The 23,589-nt window shown below is 55.3% G+C and overlaps 5 protein-coding genes across 5 annotated transcripts, besides 1 other annotated feature; all 5 read right to left on the bottom strand.

Annotated features, from left to right (window-relative positions):
- Positions 1-2,803: 2,803 nt before the first annotated feature.
- LPMP_352150 (hypothetical protein) lies at positions 2,804-3,739 on the bottom strand (the record flags this gene model as incomplete). Its single annotated transcript, XM_010704850.1, has 1 exon — positions 2,804-3,739. The coding sequence occupies one exon, from the start codon at positions 3,737-3,739 to the stop codon at positions 2,804-2,806; it is 936 nt and encodes a 311-aa protein (XP_010703152.1).
- Positions 3,740-5,145: 1,406 nt separating this feature from the next.
- LPMP_352140 (hypothetical protein) lies at positions 5,146-6,663 on the bottom strand (the record flags this gene model as incomplete). Its single annotated transcript, XM_010704849.1, has 1 exon — positions 5,146-6,663. One exon carries the CDS (start codon positions 6,661-6,663, stop codon positions 5,146-5,148), a length of 1,518 nt encoding a protein of 505 aa, XP_010703151.1.
- An 888-nt stretch (positions 6,664-7,551) lies between these two features.
- Positions 7,552-10,206, bottom strand: LPMP_352130 (serine/threonine protein phosphatase, putative; the record flags this gene model as incomplete). Its single annotated transcript, XM_010704848.1, has 1 exon — positions 7,552-10,206. The coding sequence occupies one exon, from the start codon at positions 10,204-10,206 to the stop codon at positions 7,552-7,554; it is 2,655 nt and encodes an 884-aa protein (XP_010703150.1).
- A 2,267-nt stretch (positions 10,207-12,473) lies between these two features.
- Positions 12,474-13,512: a repeat region.
- Positions 13,513-14,029: 517 nt separating this feature from the next.
- On the bottom strand, positions 14,030-15,376 carry ALG3 (dolichyl-P-Man:GDP-Man5GlcNAc2-PP-dolichyl alpha-1,3-mannosyltransferase, putative; the record flags this gene model as incomplete). Its single annotated transcript, XM_010704847.1, has 1 exon — positions 14,030-15,376. The coding sequence occupies one exon, from the start codon at positions 15,374-15,376 to the stop codon at positions 14,030-14,032; it is 1,347 nt and encodes a 448-aa protein (XP_010703149.1).
- A 2,021-nt stretch (positions 15,377-17,397) lies between these two features.
- LPMP_352110 (hypothetical protein) lies at positions 17,398-19,668 on the bottom strand (the record flags this gene model as incomplete). Its single annotated transcript, XM_010704846.1, has 1 exon — positions 17,398-19,668. The coding sequence occupies one exon, from the start codon at positions 19,666-19,668 to the stop codon at positions 17,398-17,400; it is 2,271 nt and encodes a 756-aa protein (XP_010703148.1).
- Positions 19,669-23,589: the final 3,921 nt, after the last annotated feature.

The raw sequence follows: 23,589 nt of genomic DNA, 5'->3' as shown, positions 1-23,589 counted from the left end.
CAGCACAGGCAGCGACACAGGGGGAAAGAGAGAGAGAGAGGAGAGATCAGAAGAATTTAAGGGAAGGGATGTCAAGGGAAAGAGAGAGAGCCCAAGAGAAGACGCTCACCCCAAGACGAGAGGGACAGGCAGCGCTCAACAATAGGGCAAGGAGGACGCTAAGAGCGAAGAGGTAAAACAACACAGCAAAACTACATCGACCCACACACACCCGCACACAAATGCTCACCGAGGGAGGAGAGGGGAATCTTCAGCCGCCACAGTCAGCCACGATCCCTCCCCCGAAGGGTTTACAAAACACGAGGAGAGAAACTCCACAAGGAAAGATGCAGGGAGGGGAGGGGGTAAAAAGAGTCGTTGCTCGTGTGAGCGTATGTGTGACTTACGAGAGTCCGAGGGCGAGGGGGAGAATAAGAGATGGGTGGTGCAGTGCCTACGTGCGGTCAACAAAGGCGGTTGCGGGCTCAGCGAGCGAAAGAAAAGGGAGCGAATGCTCAACAACCGCATAATGGCTCTCCTTGCGCTCGTGTCCCTTCGCTTCCTTTTTCTTCCTCTTCTTCGCTGCTGCCTTCGTAAGAGGTCGACAGGTGATGCGTGTATTCTGCGTGTGTGAAGGGGGCCAGGGTGAGGGAGAGAGAAGCAAAGGTACGGGCCTACAGCGGCGTGCGGTATACACGACAAGCGCACGGTGCTTGACCGTGTCTGCGCGTGTGGGGCTGTGCGGGTGCGTGAATGTGTAATATCAAGATAAAGAAGGAGAGGTTACAACTGTGTTGGAGGTCCATTAGCGTACAGGCGCTGGGAAGAGTGGTGATGAAGGGGGGGGGTCAGGTGCGGAAGAAAGCCGGCACGCGGTGAGTCGAAGTTGTGGAAAAGCCCAAGAGGCCTTGAAAACGGAAACGACAGCCCCTCCAAGCAAAGAAGACGCCGACATCGGTGTATACGCCGACACACGCGCCTACAGAGATACACACCTAAACATACACATGTTGCTTGTCTCCCTCCACTTGCACAGCTGCGGAAAGCAAAGATAGGGTCCGCAAATGGGAAAGGGAGGAGCAGGTGGGGGTGGGGCACAAATAGGAAAGTGCTTGCGCTGCGGTTAAGAGGGCTTGGTGGCCTTTCTGTTCTTTTGAAGGTGGTGGTGGTGGTGGTGGTGGTGGGGGTTTTGCTCGTTGTTCGTATTCCTGCTTGAGGTGCAAACGGCACCTATGGAGTGCGGGAGGAAGGTGATATGCGAAAATGACACGTTCTTCCTTCTCGGGCAGATTATCACTGCGACGGTCTGCTTGGGTGCAGAATAGCGGAAGGTGCCGTAAAGAATGCGGTACAGCTGTTTCAGCCGACTGCAGGGGGAGTGCTTGTGTGTGAGGCGAGAGAGAGAGAAGGGGGAGAGGAGCAAGGGAGGCACAACAAGTGAAGGCTCAGATTGGAACAAACAAGACGAAGCCACAATAGGGCAAGATTGAATAAGCGGCCGTCGCGTTATCGCACTCTAACTTGCCTTCATCGCTCATCATTGTCAGCGGCGGTATTTCTTGGACAAGCAGCATCAACCTTCTCGCCTTCAGGATCCCAGAAGGAAAAAAACAAGGAAGTCGGGCTGCTAAAGAGAAGGAATGGGCTTAGAGGAGAAGTCGCTTCACAATTTTGTGCCGAGCGAGCTGGTCGCTAAATAGCGCGACAGTGGTGGTAATTGCGTGTGAGCCTCTCCTCCCTTTTACGAGCACAGGAAGCAGCCCCAGTCGGCCTTCACGCGTGTGCATGGTTACTCTGTTTTTCCCTTGCATATATTCTGTTGCTTTACAGGATGCATTTTGTTCTTTTCCCTGAGTCGTCGGCGCAGCTTCAACTCGAGCCTGCAGGGAAGGAAAGGCCGAAACACCTCCCAGAAATATGACAAGAGCAAAGGCCGCTAGGATACATCTTAGCACCTCCGGGGGTATCAAGGAGCAGAGAGCAGAGCAGAAGAACACAAAGAGGCATGCGCCGGAGAGGAGGAAAGAACACGGAAGCGAGGTGCACGTAGAGTAGAAGAGGGCTCAGTGGCCATAGCGAGTCGCGAAGATGGACAACACGCATATATACATACGCACAGACCCACACGCGCGCTTACGCGTACACTCCGCCTTGCACGCGCATAAATGTCTGCAGCAAAGCATAGGCATATACTTGGGTCCGCTGGTGCACTGCACCGACATAAACCAAGCAGGAGTCGTCAGAGATGGGAGGCGAACACGCACACCAAATAAGCAAACCAACAAGAACCCAACGTACGACGAGCAACGAGAAGAGTAACTGCACAAAACGTAAACACAACAGCAAATCAAAGCAAGTAAACCCCTGTGCCTGTCGGGGGGGGGGGAGGGGGAGGCAGCGATGGGAAACACAAAGAGAAGACGCACGAAAGAGATGGTTCCAATGAGGCGAGAGAAGGGGGAAGACAAAGGAAAAGACAAGGGAGAGAGTGGGAGAGAAGGGAAAGGAAAAGGCATAGGCGCAAGCATCGACACACCCCACGTATACAGATGCACATATCCGTGGCCAAGAGAGCGAAAAGAGAAAAGGTAAGAAGGCCTCGTACTCATCACGAGCGATCCATGTACACACAGAAAGAGGGAGGAGAGAGGGATGGTGTGGAAGACAGCAAAAGGGCGCAAATCAAGTCTGTCCTTTTGTGTGCGTGTGTATGTGTGTAATGATCGTGCCGTGAGATATTTCCTGTGCTGCACCGTCTCTTCCTGTCCCTCTACCTATCCCTTTTTCCTTTTCTCCTCTCACTCGCTGTCCATGTGCTACTTCATTACCATGTACGGTGATTGACGCGTCCTGTGTGTTCTTTGTACGCGTCGGATGAGATGCCCAGCCCGATACCGTTCGTAGCGTGTGAGTAGGTGCTGCGGAGTTTGTCAGCTTCGCGATAATTGACCTTCTCGCCACACAGCATGACCTCTTCGCGTCGCTCGCGAAGGGTGGCGCTCAACTCATCATTGGACTCGAGCTTCGCACGGAAGCGAGATAGAAACGCCTGCTTGATGGCGGCACCTTGTTCCCTGTCTGCTTCCGAGAGCGACGCCTGTCGCGGTCGGCAGCCTGTTCGGCCCTCATGTGTGCTGATGTCCTTCTTCCAGATCTGAACCAGCTGCTCCTGCGTCAATGGCGGTTCCTCCTCCTTTGCCTGCGCCGCTGCAGCCGCGTGGATGGCAGTCCTTGGCGGAAGCGTGGCCGCTGCCGCACACAACTTCTCCGACTCTACCTGCAAAGCACGGAGCCCGGCTATCGCGGAGGCGCACTCCGGCTGCAGGGCGAGCGCCTCACGATACGCAGCGTCTGCCTCGGCGAAGTGGCCGCGCTTCCAATGCGCGTCACCGACGCGGAGGTGGGCCTTGAACCACTTCGGATCCAGCTGTACAGCCTTCTCGGCGTCTTTGAGGGCCAACGAAGGGCCTGCCAACATGAGCGATTGCAAGTAAGCGGCGCTGCGATTGCTGCGGATCTGTGCTGTGTCTCCGCCGGGAAGCTCCAGCAGCCGCGAGTAGCACTGAATGGCGACCAAAAAACACCCTTTGCTGTAGCACGCGTTGCCCAACGCCTTCCAGTCGAGGCGGAGCTGCGAGAGGTGTGCTGCGGCCTGAACCTCATCAGCGCTGACGTCGTCCCACCTAGTCGCAGTGAGAACGTCGAGTTGTGCCTTCAAACCTTGCGGCAGCGGCGGCTCATTGGCCGACTTGGCGGGCATTTTAATGCGAAGAAAAAGGCTGCGTAGGAGAGAGAGAAGGGGGAGTTGCCAGTGGGGGAAACAAAACGAGCCTTCATGAGCTGCACCGCTGAATACAGTCAGTGGACGTGTCTGTGTATGATCCCACGCGTCAGATAGGGGCCAAATGTGGCGAGCAGCGCAACGCAAAGCGTCTTCGATACGGGGAGCAACAATTAAACGAAAAAGAGTCCTTGCTTACACATGACAAGTTGCGTATCGCCCCCTCCTGCGCGCGTGGGAAAGCGTAGACACACAGCCAAACAAGCTCAATGCCGAAAGAAGAAGAGAGGGGGGGGGGAAGGGAAAAATCGGAGAAGGGTTGAGCCGACTGTAGTCATGAATATACAAAACAAGAGGAGCGAAAAAAAACCGAAAAATTGAGGTTTCCTGCTTACTTGTCCTGACAGAAAAGTGGCGTTGAACGAAGATGCAAAAACGGTGGAAGTGGGGGCGCGCGACGCGGACCACACAAAAAGTACAAAGAAAGGAGAAGTTGGGGCGCGAGAGGGGGGATGGATAGCTGTGTGTCTGTGTGTGTGTGTGTATGCCTTGTGAACGCAAACTTGGCGTACCAGGAGTGCTTGATGCTCTCGTGTGGTGGGTGTTGTGAAGCAAATGGGCTACGACCGTCGTCTGTTTTCCCTCGCTTCGACGCTGTATTCGAGTTGCCGTCAAAAGCCGCACATGCATAGAGAGCCGAGAAAGCGGTCTGCCAACGCCGTGATGCGTGCGTAGTCACACCGACACAGACACAAGAGAGAAGTTGGCAAAGGAAAGACACGAAAGAGCAGAAAACGTAAGTGCTGTTGGGGAGGCGGGAAGGGGAGAGGAGAGCGTCATGCAGCGTAGCCATGAGGGGCCAGCGAGAGAGAGGGGTGCATCTTCTGCTTCCCCGGGTCGTGAAAGCAAAACAAGCAAACGATTCTCTCATGAGGGCACACAAATATGCGTACTCTCTGTACTGAGACCCACGGCGCGATATCGAGAAAAGAGATTGAGAGAAAGAAGGCGAGGCAAGTTGAAGCTCTGATCTCAACCTTGTCGCCTCTTTCGTTTTTGCTTTCCACTCAAATTTTGCCGAGTGCGTCGCACTTCGACCCCACCCCACCGCGCTGCACTTCCATAACGCCTTACTGCCTTGCATGTTTGTTCGCCGCGTGTGAGCGTGCGTGGATGTCGCACTGTGCGTCTGTTGAATCGCAACAGTGAAGCGGGAAACAAAAAAAGGGGACGCACACGTACACGATCGAGAGCGATACCGAGAGAAATGGGCCAGGAGGCAGAGCTGTTATGGTGGGTGTTGGGGAAAGTTTTGAACTCTACTCTCACTACCAGTGCTGCAGCAGTGCAGTGACGAGCCTCACTTGGCTTTTTTCACGGCAGCGCTAATCGATCACAATCGCGTCGTCGCACGCACCGCTGCTTCGCGGCTCAGTGCGTTGTCGCTTAGATGGTGAAGTGTCCGCCTCGCTCTCCACGTCTTGAGGGAGCGAGGTGCGGTGGTTGTCTTTTGTCTCCGTAAACAAAGCTCCCGCCTCGACGCACACCATGACTGGTGGCTGCCGGGCACCCACACGCGAGGCTGGTGGAGCAGCCACAGTTTTGGCGGGAGGTGTTGACGAGGATGTGCACTGAAGCAGACGTCGCATCTGCTCAGCAAGACATGTTGCATCCACGGCAGAACTTGTCGTGCCGCCTACATTGGAGTCGCTGTTGTTCAGGAGCACAAACACTTCACGCGCCGTTTCGTCTGGTGTTGCACTCGTCGTGCCACCGCCAGCAGGGCACCCTGCTGGATGAAGGTACTGCAGCATCTTCTCTGCCCACATTCGCATCGCCAAAGGACCGTAGTCGCCCACGTTGCGCCCCAGCGGCCCATGTAGGCGGACGTAGAGAAATCCCGCACCGGTATCCACTACATGCGAGTACGTCGGGTCGTCGTGGTGATGCGCCACCACAAGTGCCCAGCGAAAGGAGCGCAGAAGGGCGAACGTCTCCTCGCGGTACCACGAGCGGTTTCGGAACTCCACAGCGACGCGGAGGCGTCGCTGCCTCCGCAGCGTACATGTGGAAGGTGCTGGCGTCGAGGAGGTGTCTGAAGACGACGCATCCTTGGACGGCCGCAGCGTTGTCTCTTGCAACAGAACTTCTTCTTGAGAGAGCAGCTGATGCAGCCTAGTGAATCGCTGCATGTTAGACACGGAGTACCCAAAGGACGGCGGTAGCTGCAGCACGACAGGGCCTAAAAACGGCTCCAGCAGCGGACATAACTCTCGGAAAAATACCTGCACATGACTCAGCACCTCTGCGTCATCCATCTGCAGTTGCTTGACGTGAGTAAGGAGGTTGTTCGCCTTGATGGTGTACGAGAAGCGGCTTGGATTGACGCGGAAAGAGCGCAACGGCGGCGCTTCTGCAGCGGCGATGCCGGCAGTAACGGCACCTTCAACTGAAGTGTGGCGGAGGTTCCAATGCCCCGTTTCGCTTTCCTTGATGCGGCCACTGTGGGCAAGATTGCTGTCCTTCACCATGTCTGCCCACGTCTTCCATGTCTCCGCGTCTCCTACTCTATGGTACGGGTAGCAGTGCTCCAAGCAGTTGAACTTCCTACGGTACTGGACCAGCAGGCTGCGCATCGACCTGTCTGATTGACTGACAGTTGGCACACCGTTCAGCGAGCTGATTCCAATGTGAATGCGCGGGTGGTCAGGAATGGTGGCGGTCATGGGGGGCTGGAACAGATTGCCCCACCCGTAGGTGGTGTTCCGTGAAGGACCGTAAGGTGAATGCCGAACAAGTGTATCATGCGGCCCGCGCTCAACCAGGTGCTGAGGCGCCGTCGGCAGCCACAGTGACGACGTCGACGCCGACGTGAACGGAGCGGCCGATTGTGTGCCGGGCATCCTTGAAAACTGAAAACTCCCAAGGGCGCCGGACTTTGCATTGTCACGGCTTGTGCCAGCGTGCGTGAGACGGGGAGGTGCCAAGAAAACGAAAAAATGAAGAACAGGGCGAAGCGCTACAGCATGCCGGCCTAGGTGCTCGTGAGTATGCGTGTATGGGTTGTGCCAACAGAGAAAACAAACCAAAGTGAGGTGCGATGCAAGGCAGAAGAAGATACAAAAGAGTAAAGAGGCAGTGGCGAAAACAACAGGCGACAGTCACACGCACGTCCATATTCACCGCATCATCATCAAGGGAGAGGCCTCTGCCTGTGAATCCATGGGAGCCCCATCCATGCCGACACGTGTGTGTGTGTGTGTGCCTTCGCCTTTACGTGCTCATACAGGCGGCATGGCCAAGGCCAGCGGTGGGCCCACGTACGCGTATGCGGACGAAGAAAGCATATATAAGAGCACTACAACCCTGGCAGAAACAAGACGAGCTCACGCAACCGAACGATCTTCACCCCTCCCCCGCTCCCTCACATCTTCTCCGTCAGGCGAGAAAACGGGAAGAGAAAGGGAAAGAGGGGGAGGAGGCAACAGCAAAAGGAAAAAGAAAAAGCGAATATGATCACTAAGATCCTCGTTGGGTACATTGGAGAGAGATGAAGCATCACCGGGGGATAGCATCCGAGAAAGCCCAGAAAGGCACGAACAAGCAGTCGTTTACCAAACAGTCGTACAACTGCGCGCATGCATACATGCAAAGGACAGCAGCGAGACGAGTGAAAGGACCACGCCTAGCCAACTAGTATTCGCCAGAACAGGGGTAAAAGAAAGAACAGCCGAACCACATGGTTTCCACATGGCACCGCAACACCGGTAAGGGATACGGAGTGCGCCCTCCTACAAGAACAGCTTCGGCGGCTGCGGTGCGTCGGCGGTAGTCATGTGCGGACTCTCTTCGATCTTCTCGCACTCGTACTGTTTCAGTGTAGGGGCGCCCTTCTCGTCTAGTAGGAGGATGGCACCTTTGTTGCGCATACCGCAGTAGTTGGGGGCCGAGAAGACCGTCAGCAGGCGGCCCTTATGCGTCCACTGAAAGCCTTCCTGCACGCACTGGTGTGCGCGCACAATGAAGTACAGGTGGTTTGTGTTGATAAAGTTTATCGTGACATCCTCGCCGAAGATGTGCCCTGTGCCACGCGGATTGCCGGTGAAACCAACGGGGGTTCCATTGAAGGTGCAGGTAGACTGAAACTTGCTCAAAGGTACCTGGCTCGAGTTAGGATCAAAGGTCACCGTCGTCGCGCCACGGGTTGTTTCACTGGATAATGGATCCGACCACGTGAGGTCGACCAGCGCACCATGCTCGATGTTGCAGAATCGGTTAATGGCAATGATGCCGTCGAAGCTATCGTCAATGAAGGGAGACAGACCACCATGCATTGCGCATATGCGCACGACCTGCCGTGTCTTCTTCGGTTTCGTGAAGGACGTGCTGGCGCGTTTCGGGAACGATGACAACGATTCGCTGGAAGCATTGGTTGCCTTGTCCTTAGTGGCGCGTGCATTGCCGCCTGCGACGGCAGTCGACTTACCCGCTTCGACCTTCTTCGACTTGAAGGACTCCACGAAACTGGTGTTTGCACTGCTGCTGCCACTACTTTTTGAGGCCTTCGTTGCGGTTAGCTCTTTCGCGCTCGATGTTGTTCCAGGGTTCTCGGGGCTGTCAACCTCAATTGAGTGTTTAACGCTCGACTCGGTGGTGGCAGTGGTGGGTGGCAGAGGCGCCTGGTCGTCCACCTCCACCTCCTCGCAAAGCGCGGCGCAGAGAGGAAGTGAACGAAGCACGTCATTCGCGACAAGCCACAGCGGGTGATCCTTCATGTCCCACCCCATGTCATCAGGACACGAACTGCCGGCGGAGAAGGCGCGCACGTTCGGCACGGCAGCGGTTGGCTCGACGCTGCTGCTTACATTCATCGTGTTCGAGGGGTCGTTACTGCCGTTGCCGCCTCGATGTGCTGTCGCACCGTCGGCGCCCCCTGAGGACGGCGACTGTGTAGCGTCCATGCGAAGCGTGGTGACCTTGTTGTTCACAATGGGGTAGAGGCGGTGACATTCGTCGAGGAAGCCGTAGAGGCGATTTGTGTTCGAGCACTCGTGGTTGCCGCGCAGCATGAATACGGTGTTCGGCGACAAGAGCTTGGCGGTGAAGAGCAGCGCAATCACACACAAGCTGTTCGGCCCACGGTCAACATAGTCACCTAAGAACACGTAGTTCTGCGGCTGCGCAGGGTGGCTCTCATTACTTTTTGGGGCCCTACTGAAGGTCTTCGCTGCACCACCACTGCCACTCTTCGGGGAGGTCGTCGTCTTCGACTTGGTCACAGAGGATTTAGGGGACGCCAGTGCCAGAGCCTCACTCGAGACGAGTGGGCCCCCGAGAGCCAGAACATTTTTCAGCAAATCGCGTATCTGTCCATGCAAGTCCCCGACGAGGACGGCCGGCATCGCTACCATCAACACATTTGGTTCAGCTCGCAGCAACTCTTGCGCTCGCAGAAATATTTCGTTGAGCTCTTCGGCGCTCGGTAGGTAACCATCCTTGTGTAGGAGAAGGTTGTAGATCTTCGGGAGATCAATGTTGGGACAGCGCTCCATCTTCGCAGTCTGGCTCGCCACGAAATCACCAGAACAGGAAGAGGTGTGGCATAGATCTTCAGAGTTTCCGTAGTCACTGCCAGCGGTGGGGTGCAGGTTCGGGTTCATGGATTGCAGGCTGCCGAAGAACCCCGTTTCCTTAGAGAGCAGGTCATCTTCCAGCTCCTCGTTTAGCTCTCGGCAGAAGCGGTAGATGGCGAGACAGAGGCGCGCGCGCAGAGGCGCCGGCTGCTCTAGCAGGTGGTTCAGCATAGGTTCAATTGCGAAGGTCGGGTGAAAGCCTTGCGCCTTAATCGACTCCGTAGTCATCGTGGTGTCGACAGCGGCGATCTCGGGGAGAATTGCATGCAGCTGTAACACAGACTCCTGCCTCACCACCGTGCTCGCGCATCTATCGAGGAAGGTCTGAAAGACCTGAAACACTTCGGTCAGCTGCGGGATTGTTAGGTCCGACATCTCGCGCGGAAACAGATCTACGCCGCGCTGGGTAGAGATGAGGACATCATCGAGCCTGGAGCGCTGGAGCTTGAGATGGGCTACACTCGGCCGAGGACCACACAAGTCGGTCAGATGAGTCGATGGCGGCGGCGGCAATGGCTGCGTAGCACTTCCAGAGCAGGATTTCCGACTGCTTGAGGACGACAACGATTGTGGAGGTTCGACGGTAGGACCAGAGGCGCCGGTGGGTGACGCGGTTAGACCTGAAGGCGTAGATCCGCTTGCCGCATCGTGAGGCGCAGTTATCCCTTTTCTGTGCTTTTTCGCCGACTTGCATGAGTTGTTAGAGTCCGCTCTGGTCGCCGTCGAGGAGGCCACGCTGCTGCCCTCGTCTCTGACCACCTCGTTAGCCTTTGTCTTCTTTTCCTTCTTGCCAAACAGAGAAAACTTTGGCATGATAGCGCGGCCACAGTTGAAAGAGTGAGGCAGAGGCAGAGAGAGAGGGGAGCTGAGCCCAATAGATGGTGTAAAGCACAAACGCTTAAAATGATAAGAAATATATATATGAAAGAACCGACCGGAGTTCTGGTCGGACGCAATATGCGTATCGGATCCCCTGTGTATGAGCGAAGTTGCGCTGGAGTGCGAGCGTGTGCAGATGCGCTTCACGCGTCGACGCCGGCAAGACACTCACGTGACGAGTTCCCTTCCTCACGCACTAGTGCGACACAACGACGAAAAATCCCAACAAGCGAAACGAGGTCGATGCAGTCACATGCAAGACGAGACAACCACCACAAGGAAACGATAAAATGATAGCTAAGTGACACGGACGCAAAGGACGCAAGCGTGTGCGCGCGACAAACTACAGATCCAAGAGCCGAGATGACGAAGCACACCAGCAAAACAAACAGGAAGAAAGGGAAAGAAGAAAATCAGCTTGACGACACAACGAGAGCAGCTCGGTTGCCTTGACGCGCACAGGTTGCGCCTGCAGCAGCTTTTCGATTGCCTCTACAGTCTAGAGCATACACGAAAACAAGGAAGGCAGCTCTGGAGAACGAAACGCACAAGATCAGCCACAGTCAAGGACACACGCCTAAAAGAATGAAGGACAACTATCCACAGGAGTGAGCAGCTGAGTGGGAAGGACGGAGAGCAAAAAGGTGAAAGCTGCAGAGAGAGGGTGGTGTGAAGAGAGCGGAGGAGAGGGTGCAAAACAATAAACAGCAGCGAAGGGAGGGAGGGAGGGAGGGAAGGGGGGGGGAAGAGAACAGAGATGCCAGCAGGCGTGTGTTTCGTACGAGTACGCGTGTATGTCGATGTGTGTATGGGCCGATGCACCAAACAAGGAAAGGAGCGGACTTCGGAAGAAGACAGCGACGGCAACGAAACAAGCAGGGGAAATACGGTGTGCTGGGGTGTTGATGTAGGGGAGGGGGGAGGCGGGAATCACTAGGAGGTGCGCAAGAGGAAGGACCGAAGAGGTAGCAAACAAAATTCAAAACGAAAACGCACACCAAGCAGGAAACGTATTGTAGCGAACTTAGACGTATACGTGCGCATGGAATATGTGTGGGTGCGCACAAAACTTACCCCTTCGCGTAGTCGAGAGTTATGCACCACGAAGGAAAGCAGAACGGAGAGGGGGGGGAGGGGGGGAGCACGACGACTTCGTTGCAACAGAGCGATTGCAGCCACACAGACAAGGCAAGACGCCGGTGCTAGAGGAAATGGTCTGTGGTAGCAGAGGCGTCTGGTGGAGAAAGGAAGTGTGCTCCCTCTTTTCTCGCTCGCCCTCGTCTGCTCCTGCAGCCTCGATGACGTGAGCTGGAGTCGTCGAGGGGAGAGAGGAAAAGACAGTAGACTGTGCCGAGGCGCCTTGGCTATGTTCGGATATTTGAGAGGGCTCCTATTGGTGTGCTTGAGTGGGGACGGCAGGGAAGGGAAGGGGGCGCGTAAGGAGTAAGATAGCGAAGGACTACCCTTTGGTAGAACGAGGAAAGACTGAGGAATGGAAGGGTCAAAACTATAGGTCCAGAGAGAAGGTGAGGGGAGTGATACAAAATGATAAAGCCGCGGCGACAGTCGCTGGCAGATAATGGCGGTGTGCACGGAGTGCAAAATAAAGCAAAAAGAGGAAAAGAGTACTATGTCTGTTGATGAGTGCTCGTGGTACTTTCCTTGTAGTGGCTGTGGGCGACGGCGAGTGAGAAAAGGAAAGAGGGAGGGTGCGAGGAGAGGGGGGAAACTAGAGTAAATATAGCCGTGGAAAAGTGAGCATTCTATGTTGGCGGAAAAAAATAAGCACTGCGTAAGCGCGAATATTCAAAAGGTACGAGCGCTGCGCCACCATGACCAGCGATTGGCTGGAACAGATCACTCGTTCTCCTGTTTCATTCTTTTCTTTTTTCTCTGTTCAGTTTTGCGCACGACTTCTCTTCCCTCTAGTCGTTCGGTTCGTGCACCCTGTGAGAGGTCCGGGGGAGGGGGAGGCACGCGTCTCCAACGCATCTTAGAAGGGACTGTCAGAATATGAGCTCAAGGGGAGAAGATGAGTGTGCGTGATCTGGAGCTAATACTGTGGAGGGGCACTACACGTAGATGTGTACATAATGCACGTGTAGGCGCGTACCTCCATACAACTTGTATACCCAATCATCACGTTCCTTTTCGTCTCCAGCATTCCCTATGACTCCAGCCCACCTCACCGTGCAGTATCCACTCGTGGTGTCGGCCGACAGACTTAGGCTCGCCCTGTGCTGGAGAGACCTGCCAGCATGCGCATGTTTGCACCAGCTCACTACAACTTGTGTCGACTATTCAACACACATACGGCGCACCCATGTCTGCCAAAGGTGTGCGGATTCAGGAGAAAGTCGTGTGCCCGTGCTGTCACAGGCGCATGGCAACAACCTACATGCCATGGCACATGCGGGCAGGCCATCCAGACACACCTCCAGTGGGATCGACAGGAACGGAAGCCGTGGACAGTGAACCCTCTTCCCCCGACCACAACGTCGCCAAGAAGCAGACTCCACGTTTCCAGGACGTGAGCACTGTGTACACGCGCTGTCGAGCACAGCTGACATGGTGTATCGCATCCAGGCAAGCGATCCGCAGGTGAGAAGGGGCAAGAATGATGGACAGAAGAGGCGCGAGGAGACCCACACCGATCAACTTCAATGTGCACGTGCGCGAAATGTGCGGCACCTCCCACATCCGAACAGGTGCGCCGATGCGGCACAGATGCCGGAAGCATGACGAGAGCATCCTGAATGACACCATCGAGTCCCTCAGACTCCCATGTGAGGAGTTGCCACATCACATTATGGGATGCTGCGGCTTGGAGCGACAGGGGGGGGTGAAACACAGCACGCAGGCAGGCTACAGGCTCTTAGAGGACCCCTGACCTGAGGCTGATCACATTACTCCTTGAGCTCATCCGGCATGTGCCTGGCCTACTCCCATGTTACCCGCACGACAGGCGCCACTGCCCCCGTTCTCGAGCAGAGCCCTGGAGAGGGCCCGCTTGGGTCGCGGCGTGCAGTCCATCCGAGTCCGTCTGGCGCCAATCGCGCTGCACGTATGTGAAAGGGGGATGGGGAAGGACGGGAACGAGTCCGTCAAGGCGCACGGCCCGATTCGTCGGCAGGGCGGCTCGTCCCAGGCGGCCAGGGCCCAGCCGCAGTGCTACAGAGGCGTAGGTGGGCTGTGACGGTGTGTGTGCGTGTACGTTTGGTGGCCTGTTCGTGGCCCAGTTACACGTTAAAGAATGCGATACTCTCCAGCATCTGTTGTAGTTCCTCTCCATCAGAGAGAAGCCACAGGTAACAAGTGAGGTGAGGAGCCGCATTGCGTGTGAAATGAAAGGGGGGTTTGATGGACGCATGATCACGCACTGGTGCCGCACACACAGGCATCCCCATGAGACGTTTGAGCGCTGACGGCAGAAAAACAGCACAGCGAGATGATGACCAAAAACCCACTGCAGCAAACGTCTACTCGAAGCCAACGCTTCAGGTGGAGGAAGAGGAAGTGACTCGAACGTCGCGCAGAGAACTGGTCTGATGGCGTATGGTGATCACCACTTGACCTTCTTGTGGGCAGGTATGCATTTACTCGCTGTCTGCTTGCGAAGCGGCTTTGACGTAGCCTGCGATGCAAGACATGAGGTCAATCTACTTCGCGATGAGCGTTTCGCAGAGGCAACGGTATCGGTTGCCAGTGTCGACTCAATGGGGGTGGGCGGCGGCTTCCGATGTGATGTCCCTCCTCTTCACGCTGTTTCTTTTTGCCTGGTGCGTGACCGCCCGCCAGCGGTGTTTGCTGCAGCTTCGGCTCCCCGCCTCTTGGTCCGATATGTCTCTCTCGGTGTGGCAGCGTGAGGAGTGTCACGACCCCAAAAGATAAACGCAAACAGAGTTAAGGCAAAGCCACTCTGTAACATCACCGACGTTCTCGGCGTCGGTGGGAAGGACTCGAACCCCTGAGAGATGAGGGCACAACTCACGATCCGCAGCGGCCATGGGTATGTCGTGTAGGCGAGGACAAAGGGGACAGTGTAGAAGAACCACGTGTAGAACTGGTAGTGGATGGAGCGGGCAAATATAACGCCGACGAGGTTCGCCTCAAAAAAGGTGAGTAGTGTGGACGCGTACACCGCCTGCTCTTGCGCCTCGTCGTCCACCATCTCTTCGTCTTCAACAGCGTGGAGGAGTGAGGAAGTGTTCTGCCGACGAGTATCGGCGATTGCTGGATGCAACACACGTGCCTCTGCATCCGTCAAGTACGTGCGTGGGGCCCAGCGCATGCGCCACAGCAGAACCCACGTCGCAGCCGTCATCGCGAGCAGCGCCTGACCAAATCCAGGCTTTGTAAAAAGCTCGACATCAAGGAATTGGTAGTTTAGCGACCACCGGTGCATGAAGACGCGATCAAGCTCGAAGCTCTTCGATAGGTACGCCTTATAGTTGTGGGTGAGAAAAGGCATGCCTGCGACTACTTGCCACACCGCGCAGATAAAAAGGTACCACGCGACTCGCCTGGGGGGGAGCGTGCGGAGCATTACGTAAAGCATGCCTGGCGCGAAGAGGAGCACGTTCATCTTGATTGACACGGCGATGGTAAAGCAGATGGATCCAATGAGCCACTGGCGCGAGCGCTTGCCAGCGCCGCTGGGGCGGCCAGCGATGAAGGTGACGGCAGCGAACAAGAACAGCATGGCCCAGCAGTCGTTGAACAGCCGCAGCACATAGAGGCTGCGAATGCGCTTCGAGATGAAGAGTGGTATAATGACCCTCCACGTATGCCCAGAATGGCTGTAGAGGCGCAAAACCATTGCCAGTGTCACGAGGTAGACGCTAGCGTAGATCAACTGAGCCAACTCGATGGCTTCACCCTTCTTGGTTAAATAGTAGAGGACCGTGTGCACCCAAATGAAGCCGCCCGGGTAGACCAGCGGCCCAGTGCCGCCCTTCAGGTTGCGGTAGTCCAATTCGCCATGAAGGAACCCCTCCACCTCTTCCATGTACGCGCGCCAGTCGATCTCCGTGTAGGGCACCACGAGGATGACGATGATGATGACTACCGTCTCTGCGGCCAGCGCCACGTTCATGAACTTCATCTCTCGTGCCAAAAAGGCTGCAGGTGAGTTGTGTGTGTGTGTGTGTGTCTCGGTGAAAAGTTGTTTGCTAACAGATGCGCTATATGCGAAGGAGGGGGCGCGCATCCCCCCAAAAAATGTGGAATAAGGCAAGTGCCAGTGGAAAGCAAAAAAAAAAACAGCAAGTAGAATAAAATGCTTCAAGGAGGAAGGACGTCCTCAAGTACTTACATAGATACACATACAGACAGTAACTCAGTCAGAGAGTCACCCATCATACAGGTCGCCGTCACGTTCTGCTGCCGCTAATCTTGCTGACCTGGGTTGCTTGCCTTGAGATAGACTTGGTGCTCGTGCGGGATGGGAAGTACGTTGCATCGTTGAAGAGTTGTGTTGTGGAATCCCGGAAAGACAGAGAAAGAGAGGTGGTGTAGGTGAGTAAAGGGTGGAGGTTGAGAGGGCTGAGCAGAGAATGTGACCAGAAATGCTTGATATGTGAAGAGAAAACGAGCCGCTCAACGTGAAAGCGAAAGGGAGAGGGATCATCACTCTAGTATGCGTTAGGCCAACAGCTTAAAGAGCATATGCAGGAAGCTCACGGAGACTGAGGAGAGCACAGAAATGAGAGAGCGCAGGAGACAGCAGAACGGCACCAGTAGCGCCATAAGAGAGAAATGCCGAAGAAAAAGGTAAAAAAGGCAGCGTTGTCAACAGTGTCGCGCGACTGGAGGGGAGAGCGTGTGGATCACTGGCAGTCTCTGCTAGTCGCGAACGCTTCGTCAGCATTCCTCCGTAACTTGGGAAGAACAAATTTCACCGCGTCTTTGTCACGCCTGTAGGTCTCATTTTTCCGTCAAGCAGTCGTTTTGGCCAGGACCAGACCTCGCTCCAATAGCGGTGACGGGAGTAACATCGCCGGGGTTCTGATCGAGCTGAACTTCAACATGGCTTTTGTGGGAGAGAACACACACAGAGATCACGCTGCTCGCAAGACATGCCGTGAAACCTTCTTGCGCTGTCGCAAGTGTGCCCGTACTTAGTGGCGGAGGGCCCGTGTCACGCTGTCCTCGTGAGGGGAGTGATCCGCTCAAAACCGTCGGGCAAAGTGAGTTGTTGGTACGCTCGCTTCCTAACAAGCTGGGAACAGGGGAAGTCGAATTGGCAACACGTTGACTAGAACGCAGCTCAGAGGACGATGCAGGCTGCACTGTCAACGATAATGAAACGACGCTGGATGAAGCGATGGGAAAGTAGCGTACAGTATTGGACACCAAGAGGCGAAGGGGTTATGGACATATGCGGTTGTCTCGAGCGTACTGTATACTCTCCAAAGTTTAAATGTGCCTTCTCGTCGAGGAAAGGGAGCAACGAGGCAAGCGTGTTTGCTCTCTTCACAGTTTCATCTGTAAAGCTCAGCGCGACTGAAAAGAGGAGGTAACAACTCGCACAGATAGCGCCGTTCCGTCTTCTTTGGCTTATCAGATGAAAAAGAAACAGCAGAAGAAGACGAGGAATGGTGGCCACCACTGCAGAGAGAGAGACAGGTAAAAAAAATGCAAGGGGGAGGGGGGGGGTCGATGATGCTTTGGAGGGCGACAGGACTTTACCACTTCACCACACATTGATTATATTGCACAACGACATAAAGGGAGGGGAGCGGAGGAGAGAACGTTCCAGTCCCGTGCATTTGTGCCCACATAGCCCCGCACACAATCCCAGCGCTGCCTTCGTCTCTGATGCACGATTCTGCTTCATGAGCGCGTGAATCATACCTCTGATCCGCCTAGTCCGATCCTTATTTAAAAATTCCTTTACCAGATTTTTTTCTTCTTCTTTTAAGTAACAACCTCGAACCTCGACCAGTGGTGCTTTACACGCACCCAAGAGCACACCTCACCACGTTGATCCTCTCAACGACAAGGCACGAGGGATGCGCTACAAGGTAAACAGACAAGAGCATCCTTCACAATCAGTACTCACCCACCCACCCACCCGTCGCGTGTCCAAAACTCACATGAAAGAGGCACGTCTTTTTCTTCCCCTCACCGCAGCACTGGGGTGGCGAGCAAATCCATGTCCTCCTGGGTCGTCGCTGACTGCTGCTGGGCTTGGCGACGGTGCTGCAAGTGCGTGGCATCCGACGTGGTCTCGAAGAATCGCCAAAAACGGATCGTGCCATCCTCGCCGCCTGCAATGGACGCGTAGCAGCCGGCAAACGGCGACTGCGGGAAGGGGGCGCAGATAAGCAGCGGCCGCGCACGATGACCAGGGAGGGCGTACATTGGCATCCACTCCGACCTCGGATAACCGATAGCGTTGCTGTGCCCGCGGCCGGTGATAGCGGTAGAATCCCACAAATCATCTCGGACGCGACGGTCCACTTGGGTAATGTCATCACTCTCGACGTCGCTTACGTCTTCATCCTCGGTACCGCAGTCATCATCCGCGTCGTCACTGTGCCGAATAAAGTCGTCTCGGCCACCTTTGCTGTCGCCTCGCGAGTTGCGGCGCTGGAGAAGAGCCTCTCGGAGGTAATTCTCGCGGCGCCTGATACCGCAGCGCCACACCACAAGCGCATTTGGTGGAGCGCTGTGCGCTACCGCTGAGCTACTGCTGTTTGCACTGGCAGTGGTGCCAGCAAACCCAGCGGTCGGGTCAAGAGTCGCGCTCGGAGAAGCGGCTAACACCTCCGTCTCGTTCCACGAGCCGTGCCAGAGAGAGGAGCCGCCAGATGCACCAATGACACTGCTGCTGTTGGCTACGCTGAGGCGAGTTGATGGGGAACGGTGCCAACCAGTGCCGTACTCATGAAAGCCGCTGCCATCACCTCCGCTAGCCGCACCAAGCTCTGCGTGAGCGGCCAGCGCTGGGTAGGCCGGTGGTGATAACGAGAGCGGAGCGGGCAACAAAGGAACGCCAGCCCCGGTCACTGCGTAGTGGCCCTCGGGATCGTACAACGCCTGTGTTACAGGAGCTGCCGTGGCGCCAGCGGAGGTCAAAATGGGCTCGGCGCCGGACAAGTCGTACGTGCGCAGCCCCGCCGCGCCAGCGGAGGCCCCCACTAGCAGCACATAGGGACTTCCAGGGTGGAAACACAGGGCCTTCACAGAGCAGTCCTGATCGACGATAAAGGTATGCAAGGGGCGCTGCGGTGCGCTCAGGGACCACACCTTTACAATGCCACTTCCACTGCCAGTCGCTACCAGCGAGCCCGTCGCGTTCCACGACACGCTGCACAGTCGATCGTGCTGCCGTAGAAATGTGGCGGCGCGCTGCAGCTTGCTGGGCTCGCCACTAACAGCCGACGAGGCAGGTGCAGACAATGGGGATGTTCTCGGTGCGCGCTCGTCTTGGCTAAGCTCGGCGTCCATGCCAAAGCGAATGGCAGGCTGCACCTGCCTTGCATCAAGGGTGATCAATCCGCGGGCAGCAGTGGTGGCAGACCCCAGCCAAGGATGGCGACTGCTGGTGCCCACGCAGCTGATGGACGAAACAGAAGAGCTGAGAAGATCAAGCGCACGTGCCGCGCGAGAAGCTGATGAGGTTGCTGAGGTAACACCACCACAATCGCCACGGCCGAGTACGAGCGAGCTCAGGTAGTCCGTCGGCGGCGGTGGCATGGCGAAGGCAACAGTGCAGTGCAATGTGCCATCCCCGCGTCCCTCATACATCTCCACGGCACCGTTTGACATGCCCAGGAAACAGGACGTCTCCCGGCAGCGGGTCATCGCAACCGCCGTCGCCCGTCGCGGACCCGAGAAGGCGCCAGAGGATGTTGTGCCGATACTGTTGCCAACTTCCCCGGGTGCAGGGGGGTTCGAGATGCGTGCTGTCGACGACGCCTGCCGTGGGTGGCTCGGATGAAACAGCACGAGATCCTCCTGCAGTGCCAGCGCCATCTGATTGGTCCCCCAGGACAGACAGCTTGTGTAGAAGTCCTCCTGCAGCCCGGCCGCACTCAATACACAGTAGGATGACGTGAGGCGAGTTGGGATCCAAGTTGGGCTTTGGCGAGAGCTCGCGGTGAGCGCAGTAAGAGACGACATTCCCTCTACGGATGTGGATGGGCGCGAAACGTCTATGGGTGACGGAGATGCACCGGTGGTGCACAGCTCCGCTGTCCCAATCATCGGCGCCGTCGGACCGGCGGTGGAACCTGCGAGTGAGGCGATGAGCCGCGTGTGATGCGCATGCCGTGAGAGCGACGACGACGATGCGTGGGGACTCAATGGCGACGAGGATGACATGCCCACAGACAGGAAGGTGCCACTTCTTGCAGAGCCTCGTCCACGATGCGGGCTCCTAGAGGACATGGTTCTCTGTGCTTGGTGCTTCGTTGTCTCTTGTGAAGTGAAAAAAGCCAAGCGATATGAAAAACTAAGAGAGCGAGAAAAAACAAGGGCGGTGGAAACAGATCACTCCAGCCCCCCCTCCTACGTCATTCCCTTCTTCGTCCTCTCAGTACACCCTCGAACGCCCAGTCCTTTTGATTTCTGTGCGTGTCTGCGCGCGCGTTTGTGTATGGAAAAACTGAAGCCGACGTATGTATCACAGGAACCCAAAAATGATGGCGAAGGAGGAGAGAGAAATCCAAAATGAGTGCTGGCGTGTATGTGTGTGTGTATGGAAGGGAGAGAGAAATAACGTCAGGGAGACAAGAACGAGAGCCAAACAACAAGAACAACACAGAAAAGCATACAAAGGCCAGTGTCTATGCAAGGTGAGTGAATGCGTGACGATGCCACGAAATCGGGGAGGGGAGAGGGAAAAAAGGGGGGGGAAGAGACAGCAAGGATGCGAAAGGGGAGGGATGTTTGATGAAAGATAATATGGAAACAGGCAACACACTAGAAAAAAAGAGGTGCGCAGAGAAGCGTAGTACGCTTGCGGTGGCAACACAAGTGTAGAGTTTCTATGGCATGCTACCACCTCGTTCGGATAGGTGTACGTGTGTGTGTGTGACAGACAGACAGTCAATTATGTTCTCCCCTCTCATACGCTTATTTCGGATTGTAGGAACGATACGAGTGCGTGGAGACGTTAGGGAAGAGCAAAATTGAGGAAGGAGAGGGGGCCGAAAGCGCAATAGCAAACAAGCAAGAAGAAAAACGAGTAAGGAGACGAAAAATCCGCTTCTCTTTCGAGTCAACCACCCATTTGAAGTGTAGTGGGGCCGCAACCAATATCGTTTGTTTGTCCCTATGATAAGCCATTGCTATCTCGAATTCGCCATCATAAGGGTTGGAGGGCGTTGTGCTAGTTCAGTGATCAAAACGAAAAGAACCCCGTTTAGTGGTGTGGGCGAACAGGAGCAGAGGGTGTATAGTAGTTGAAGGGGCAGCAACACTGCTGAAGGGTGAGCATACTGGGCACCCTTACTGCGGCTCGTTGGCGGCAGAAAGGTCCTTTTATATACAGTGTATGAAAACCAGAAGTTTTGTTTTCTGGTGCCCGTTACGCCCAAGAAAAAGATTTTTCGATGAGCATCGGCATGACTTGCCATCGCGCACGTATCCAGGTGCACGCTGACTGCAGTTGCACACGTGTTGTTGGCTTGCTGATGGATTCTGTCCGCAGGCCTTTTGCGACACATGAGTGAAGAGAAAAGAGGGGGGTCGTCTCTCTGCCTCTCTCTCTTCTCGGCTTCGCTTTTCTCGCGTTCCAGTGTGTCTGCAGGGCACACTGAGATATGCCTTGCAGAAATGTTGCGTGTAATGACCGTTCTTTTTTTTCTCTTCTTCGATTTGTTTGTCGATTAATTAACTTCATTCTCTTTCTGTCTCTCTGCCTTGACAAAACATAACCAATGGGAGGAGGGAAAAAAAAAAACAGATCGAGCACAAAGCACCCGGCACATGCACACAAGAGAGACCCATGTGAGCGTGCGCACAGCAAAGGCAACGAAAAGGAGAAGGAGAGGAAGGAGGATGGTGCTCCACGCGTACCAGAGGCTCCAGTGAGCGGGTCCTGCACGCACCTCATCAAAGGCTCCGTTTTGTACAGGTGCCCAGCGGGCATGCGCATCCAGTACAGCTCTTTACGTTTTCGTTTTCCTTCGTTTGGCATCGCGGAACATGTGTCTCATCCCTTCGTGTGCGTGTGTGGTTGAGTGCATATACGTGTGCTTGCTCTTCTTTTTTTTTGTCTGACATTAACCTTGCTGTTGTTGCTGTGGTGGTGGTGGTGGTGGTGGTATGTGTAGAGTTCCCACTTGTCCTCGCCGGCGGTGTTGACAACTGCACGCACACACGCACACACACACACACGCACAGGCCTGTGCGCAGTTCTCCGTACAAGTAGAGACGTCGCACACAGAGCAAAGGAGAAAGAGAAAAGTGACAAGACAGCGAAGACGTACCCCATGTGGGGCGCGATCCCCCCCAAAAAAAGAGGGAAAATAGAGTGACAGAGGAGCCGGAAAAGAAAAAGCCGAGGAGGGATCGTTCTCTATATATGTGCGTGTGTGTGTGTGTGTGGGGGGTCTGTGTAATGCTGCTACAGCTACTGTCTTCCCGTTCTCAAGACAGAAACCGCTGCCCGCTGCGACACGGAAAGCGTGTCTTGGGTAGGTAGGCGAGTAGGTAGGTATGCAGCAATGTTTCCCGCAAAGCGCTACACGCGCGCAATGCCATGCGAGTAAAGGTTATCGGAGACGCTGGAATGGAAAAGAAGGGATCCGGAGGAAGGCCGTGGTGAACGCTAAAGAGAACGCATCGTATGCCGTTCTTTTTTTTAGTGAGTCTCACGCCGACTCCCTTTCGTCAACTACCTTCTACGACATACCCCCCCCCCGTTCCCTCGTACCGTTTCATGACAACGCAGGCAGCGGCACCCACTCCCTTCTTACCGAGACACAGCCCGTATGGGCACGCAACAAGAGAGACACGGCAGAAGAAAACGACGAATCAAAGAGGGAGAGCATACGCAGAGAGAGAGATGAGCAGAGCGTTGACGCATGTGTCTGTGCCTGTGAGTTTGTGTGTGGGTGTGTGAAGAGAAATGGAAACTGGTGAAAGGGAAAGCAAATGAGACTAGTAATAATAATAATAATAAAAAATAAAGAAATGCACACGCACAAAAACTACATAGCTGCGCCGAAGACGTGACCCACACAGAGAGGGGGAGAGGGAGGGGTGGGGGCCGAGTATCGACAAGTGTGTTGCCGCTTCTTTTGTCGCTCGCTTACTAGAAAAGCTGCAATCCCTTTTGAGCAGCGGCAGTATGCAACTCAGACGAATACCGAGGAAAAGGAAAAAAAGATAGTAATGTGGCTAAAGCACTCGCTGAGTGGAGGGGTACTAGTAGCGTTTTCACCCCTACTCTACGACTATCCTGCCCTCCTTGCTCACTACCCTCCGCCCATCGTCCCTCTCCCCTGCCGCCAGTTTCCCTCCCCTTCTCCCGACTTCCACTCGTTTCTTCTCTGTTCCTCGTGCCCAAAAAGTGATGGTGAGAAAACGAGGGAGAGGGACATGTGTAGCCAAGAGAAGGGGGAAAGACGCCCAATGGCGAGAAAAAAGAAAACTGCGGGAATCTGAGGGGCTTGGATGAGGGAAGGTACACGAGAAGTCGGTAAGAGGGAAAGAAGCGGCAGCAGGGGCAAGAGAACGCGCAGAGATGTAGCTCCTAGCACAGAAACTACCAAAACCGTCCTCTTGCTGATCCAGTCATCTCTCTCCCTCCATCACCGCGCCCATGTCAGTTAGCGCTGCGCCGATGGGTCCCTGCGTCGCCTCTTTCCACGTGCTATGCCTCTGCAGAGACACTAAAGCCTCTCTTGCATTCGCTGCGTCGCCTCTTCCTGTGAATCTCTGCTCTTCCCCTCCCCCCTCCAGCCCTTTTATTTCGTCGTTCCTTCCTACCTCAAGCTGCCTTTTCTCTCTTATTTTTTCCTCATGCTCCTGTCTTTCCCCGTCACTGGACGATATCTTTGCGTTTCTCCACCTCATAGACGACGCACGAGTGTGAATCTGTTTGTGTGTACCCATCCGTGTGAGAGCGTAGCTGTTCCTTTCCTCTTGTGAACACCGTGGGCACCTTCACGCTGGCCTAGAGAGAGAGAGCAACCTAAACACAGCCCTCATCAACAATCACGGCACACACACACACACACACGCTTAGCAGAAGCGGGGCGTAGGACGATATACTCGCAGTTATTAGAAGCCCATGCCACCCATCCCACCCATGCCGCCCATGTCGCCCATCGGAGCGGTAGCGGACTCTTCTTTGGGCAG

Source organism: Leishmania panamensis, assembly GCF_000755165.1.
Source record: "Leishmania panamensis strain MHOM/PA/94/PSC-1 chromosome 35 sequence".
Classification (NCBI taxonomy): domain Eukaryota; phylum Euglenozoa; class Kinetoplastea; order Trypanosomatida; family Trypanosomatidae; genus Leishmania; species Leishmania panamensis.
This window is presented reverse-complemented; position numbering and strand designations above follow the sequence as displayed.